This window comes from Carica papaya, chromosome 6 (genome assembly GCF_054855325.1).
Source record: "Carica papaya isolate Zhongbai chromosome 6, ASM5485532v1, whole genome shotgun sequence".
NCBI lineage: Eukaryota > Viridiplantae > Streptophyta > Magnoliopsida > Brassicales > Caricaceae > Carica > Carica papaya.
The window spans coordinates 30141030-30146648 of record NC_142314.1 but is presented as its reverse complement, the minus strand read 5'-3'; the positions used below and the strand labels follow the sequence as shown (position 1 = coordinate 30146648).

The following is a 5619-nucleotide window of genomic DNA, read 5'->3' as shown; positions in this document are numbered from 1 at the left end:
AATTAAGATATTAGTGATTCTATTATTTTGAGTCTCTTTTCGTGGTTATGACATTCATTTGATAAAGAATTTTTGATATGTAATTGATATTTTAATAAATTTGTAAATAATTTGTACATGATTAATATACTTTCACGATTTTACTAAACAAAAAAATTTGTTCCAATTTTACTCACCATGTATATATATATATTTAAATATTTGCTAAAAGAAATTTTAAATGAATCGCAACATGACATTTGCTGAAAAATTTATAATGAAAGAAAGAGCCCAGCGGTCCGGTTTAGGATTCTGAGGAGATTTCAAACTCGGCCCATTTGCAAACTTTGCCCGCTGCACAAGAAAAGCGCATATCGCTCTCTTTCTCTTCCGTTCTTTCTGAACTTCTTACTCCCTCTCTCAAATAACCACTGTACGACGATCGATCTCTGCGTACACTCTGAAATCATCGTTTTCGTTTTCTTTACCATTCTCTTTAAAGGTAAAATCTTCCATCGCTTCTTCACTATGTTTGTTTTAATAGCTGTTTGAATGTAGTCTAGGGTTCATGTTCGATCGAATTCTTCCTTTTACTTTTTTAGTATTCTTTGAATTAGATTTAGTGTATTCTTTATAGTTTTGCTTTGTTCTGATGTAAACAAATGAAAATTTATGCAAGTCTGGTTAGAAAAGAAGGTTCCCTGTTTTCTAGTGTTTTTTATTCTTCCTCTTGTTCCTTTTTCTGTTTTGAGTTTCCTTCATTTTCTCTCTGCATCCAAGTGAATCAGGCTTTATCTGTCTGTGCATTAGTTTTCCTTCTTTTGCCGATCTTTTCTACACTGATTATTTTTCTGTTTCTACGTCGTTCGTCTTTGAGACTCTTCAAATTTTTATACCGTACGCAATTGCTTTAGTTTGGGTTAACTTGGTAGGAATTTAAGTGTTTAATATCTGTCTCTTGAGGTTTTAAAAGATGAAGCTGGACACTAGTGGTCTTGAATCAGCGACACCACTATTTTGTGCAAGAAGTGAGAATGTTGATGGCTTTTCCACCAATCCATCATTTGATCTTCCACAAACTACTGATGTGAGTTTTTAATATAATGTTGTTTTATGAAGTGAAATTTGATTTTCAAACTGTCAATTAATTAATAGTAAGATTTGCTCTGTTGCAGTTTGATGGCTTTCAGAAAGAAGCTATTCAAATGGTGAAGCCTGCAAAGGGAACAACCACACTTGCTTTCATTTTTAAGGAAGGTGTTATGGTTGCTGCTGATTCTCGAGCTAGCATGGGAGGATATATTTGTATGTTTTTGTTTTTGTTGTTGTTATTACTATGTTCTTAATTTTGTATCTTTTACACATGAGAAAGCTATTGAATTATTAGAATCATGACCCTTGACTAGGAATATCTACTAACCTAAAGGCATAGTGGAACACCATTAATTTTCACAAATTATTGTTACTTTTTTACATTTAGTATCTTTATAGAATCTGTGCCCCAACATTTCAGTTGAGACTATTTGAAGGTTACTTTTAGATGTGCATGCTTATGTTAACTGGGCCATTGATGTAGTCTGTTCAACATATGCAACTTATCACTGTACTATGTTCCTTGATATGCCATATTTTTAGTAACATCCATTCCTATTTTTTTTTCTTTTTTTTTTGGGTAAATTCACATTGTCTTTGAAAATTAATATGTAGTTAACCTGTTTCTAACCTTTGCAGCATCACAGTCCGTGAAGAAGATTATTGAAATAAATCCTTACATGCTTGGTACAATGGCCGGAGGAGCTGCTGACTGCCAGTTTTGGCACAGAAATCTGGGCATTAAGGTAAATAGCTGATTGTTTCTTTTCCTTTTTCCTAATTTGAAAATATTCTTGTGGGCTTACAGACTTAATTCAAAGTTTTTATTAGTGTAGTTGATGCTAGGTTAATGTCTTTTGTTTTTGTTCTGTTTTATGTTTTTATATTCTATAAGCATGTAGGCAGAGCAGGATAAAATGTTCTTGGCAAATGTCTTGTAAGGCAAACTGGTACTTTAGTTTAAAGCAGGAAGTTATATCTTTATTCATCTTTTGATGGATTACAGTTTTAGTGTTAGGACATCGGGGCTTTTTAGTGCACTGTGTTTCTTGACATTGTAATTCGTGCATTTTGGTGTTTATATGCTTTTTTTACTTTAACTAAAATTCAAGTTGCTCAGTAGATGAGTTAATCACCTCTGTACCAGCATATCCTGAGTTATTTTAGTCTTTGAGGTCTCAAAGTTCTTATTTGGGAAAAATTAGCTGGCTGTACTTGCTAAATTCTTGAAATGTTTTGATTTTCTTGTTACATTTTGTGTAAATTAGAAGAGACTATTCTTACTTATCTCCTGGTCAAGTCAGTAACTGTATTTCGTTAAAATATTCAGATTTTTTTTAAACAGGAAAAGTTAAACAACTGAGACGTATCATGAAGTTATTGCAATGTCTCTATAATAGGAGTTAAATATTTACTAATGAATTATGCACGTATGCTGAAATAACTTTTTTTTTCATCAAAATTCAGGGTCTTCAAGTTTTAATCTATTATTACAATAGAAATTTGAGGCTTTGACCTTCCTACTAAATTGATCTGTGTGTAAATTCTGTGACAAATTGTGTGGGTTACTATGATGACAACAGTAGCTACAGATTTTTAACTCTATATTGAACAATTCAATGTAAGAAGCAACTGCTAATGGACAATATGTCATTCTTAACTAGTGCCGACTGCATGAATTGGCAAACAAGCGCAGAATTTCAGTTACCGGGGCATCGAAGCTTTTAGCAAATATTCTCTACTCATATCGTGGAATGGGGCTGTCTGTTGGGACCATGATTGCTGGATGGGATGAAACGGTAATTTAGCTACATTGTTTTCTGCCATTTCACTTACCCAGTAAGGTGGGGTCAAGTTGGTTTTGGGCTCTTATCATGGAGTACTCTTTTTCTATTGTAGGGTCCTGGGCTATATTATGTGGATAATGAGGGAGGAAGATTGAAAGGAACACGTTTCTCTGTTGGATCTGGTTCACCATATGCTTATGGTGTTCTTGATAATGGGTAAACCCTTCTTTTATAATTTTTTATCAATTTCAACGTAGGAATTCTGACAACCATTTCTATATTTCATGCAAGTTTCTCAAATAAAATCAGTTTAAATAATTCTTGTGCTGTTAAATAATATCTTTATGATATGGTTGTTGTTTTTGAGCAAAGGAGAGCAATGTAGCTGATAATAATAATCATCCGATAGTGTTTAGAGGGAATAAATGTAGGGTCACTAGATCACTTTTAACTCCTCTTGAGCCTCAATCATTTAGCCCCAGGTTGTGGTGTTATGGGGGGGTTTATAATTTATTTGAACATTATATTTTTTTTTTGATAAAATGCCTGCTTATTTTTGGTATAAGTTATATGTTTTAATATGGAATTTACTCCCCTCAACCAAATTGGTGGGATGGAAATTTTTCTCTTATCTTTTTTATTACAAGTCTCAAAAAAATTTGATTACAGTCTCTACTTTACTCTCCACTTTCTGTATCAAACACCAGGACAGTTTAAATTTCTCCTACTTTTCTTGATCCTTCAAATTGTTTTGTGTGCACATGCTTCATGCCAAAAGATAGCTATTGGAGTTTCAATGTGTTCGAAGTTGTCATTACCTTTATTTTAACTGTCGTACAATTTTCAGATACCGATATGATATGTCAATTGAAGAAGCTGCAGAGTTGGCCAGAAGAGCTATTTATCATGCCACTTTCCGAGATGGAGCCAGTGGTGGTGTTGCAAGCGGTATACTCTCCCTCCTTTTCTAGTTGTGTGTGTGTGTATGTGGGCTCCCTTCTGTGTGACATGATGAGCTTATTCTTGTTCAAACTTGCCTCGTAATCAGTTTACTACGTGGGACCTGATGGATGGAAAAAACTCTCCGGTGATGATGTTGGAGAGCTGCACTATAAATACTATCCAGTTATGCCAAGTACAGTAGAGCAGGAAATGGTTGAGGTGGCTGGGGCATAAGTGATACGGCTTTAGACGAGGTCTCTTATGTTCTACCTCTACATAGATAAGGTGGGATAAATTGTTTTGTACTCCTGTGCTTCCCCTTGTGGGGCCAAATCCATTTCTATTTTGAAGAACATTGCTGTTAATTGTTTCAGTTATTCTGTCTTTGCCAATTTCATATAACAAACCTAATTGAGCTTGTGAACCCTCCATTACTGCCATCTTAAATTTGTTTGTTAAATAGTTACATGTATGATTCTTATTCTGAAAGGTTAGTTTCTGACACTAAAGGCCTTGACTGGAAGGACAGCTTCTCTTATATACAACTAAGTGCTAAAAGAAGTGCCAAAAGAACAGGACGAAATTGGATTTTTATTTTTCCTGTAGGCATCATTTGTACTTGACCTTATCATGGGAGTTTGATCAATAAAGTTAAAGTGGCAGAAGAGGGGGGATCTGTTTCTTTTTGTATACCAGAATGATTTGATTGTTCACAACAGTGTCTTCAGGAAGTATTAACTTGTGGCATGAGTTGATTTCTATCTTTAGGGATACACTAGTGAAGATTTGTTAGGTGTATCCCCACCAAAATAACATGTGAGTGGATCATGGAACCCTATTGCTTATAAGACCATGTTTGGAACAAGGAATTGCTTTTGTAGAATTTACTTAGGATTTACATCTAGTTTAAATGGGGAGAGTCTTTTTTTTTTGGAAAGTCTTGTTAGTTCATAAGTTAAAATTCCGTAAATTAATTTTACTTGTTCCCCCAGTTCTTCCCTTCAAAAATAAAAGTTTATCTTTCAAGTCTATGCTGCAGATAGCATTCCACAGTTTTTATACAGAGTAGAGATAAAAGCTCATCTGCCAAGTGCGACGTTCCACACGTTTTATATTTCGTATAGATTGTATGATAATATATGTATATATTTTTAATTTCAGCTGCTATAGGACGAAAAAGAAGGAAACATCAATAGCTAGCTGGACGGATGCGCCCTCTCCCTCTCCCTCTCCCTCTCTCTCTCTCTCTCTCTCTCTCTCTCTCATACTTTTGTTAGCTTGTAAACATGTTTTTCATGATTGAAAGTAAGATATTGTGATAATGCATATCTCTAGTAAACAAATGGAGTGTTTAGTTAGATTCAATTCTGTAAGAATAATTGTGGATGAAAATGCAGTGTCTCCGCAGCGAAACTACAGGAGTCAACTAATTTTGCCTTAACAATCAATAGTGTCCTAAAAAATTAGTTCCATTATTTTCTTTTAAACATATTAGTTTCTTTTTTCTGAAATAAAATTCAACAGTTTTAACTTTTCTAAATTTTATTTTGGTAACAAATTATTACATGTGGAATCTCCACCAGTTTGATCACCCACAAAGAGGTAGAAAGGGAGATACTAGAAAATGTATATGAGAAGACCATTAAGTCAATATAAAAATTTTCTATAAGAAAAACAATGTAATATTAGGGAGCAAGAGACATGTTCCTTATCCTTTATAGATCTCTCTCTCTCTCTCTCTCTCTCTCTCTCTCTCTCTCTCTCTCTCCTATTTCTCTCTTTTTTCTCTTTCTCTCACTTACAAATGCCGTTATAGTAT

At 34.1% G+C, this 5619-nt stretch overlaps 1 protein-coding gene across 3 annotated transcripts; it reads left to right on the top strand.

Annotated features, from left to right (window-relative positions):
- Positions 1 to 298: 298 nt before the first annotated feature.
- Positions 299 to 5158, top strand: LOC110816037 (proteasome subunit beta type-5). 3 transcript variants are annotated; one of them, XR_002539967.2, is made up of 9 exons: positions 299 to 481; positions 953 to 1066; positions 1155 to 1284; positions 1711 to 1817; positions 2736 to 2870; positions 2971 to 3074; positions 3706 to 3806; positions 3907 to 4085; positions 4962 to 5158. XR_002539967.2 is itself a non-coding variant. In XM_022044052.2 (8 exons), exons 2-8 carry the CDS (start codon positions 953 to 955, stop codon positions 4032 to 4034), a joined length of 819 nt encoding a protein of 272 aa, XP_021899744.1. In that variant the 5' UTR covers positions 299 to 481; the 3' UTR covers positions 4035 to 4231. The 3 variants fall into 3 exon arrangements, 2 of the variants coding, with proteins under 2 accessions (XP_021899744.1, XP_021899745.1); XM_022044052.2 differs by lacking the exon at positions 4962 to 5158 and having other exon boundaries at positions 3907 to 4231; XM_022044053.2 differs by lacking the exon at positions 4962 to 5158 and having other exon boundaries at positions 327 to 481; positions 943 to 1066; positions 3907 to 4231.
- Positions 5159 to 5619: the final 461 nt, after the last annotated feature.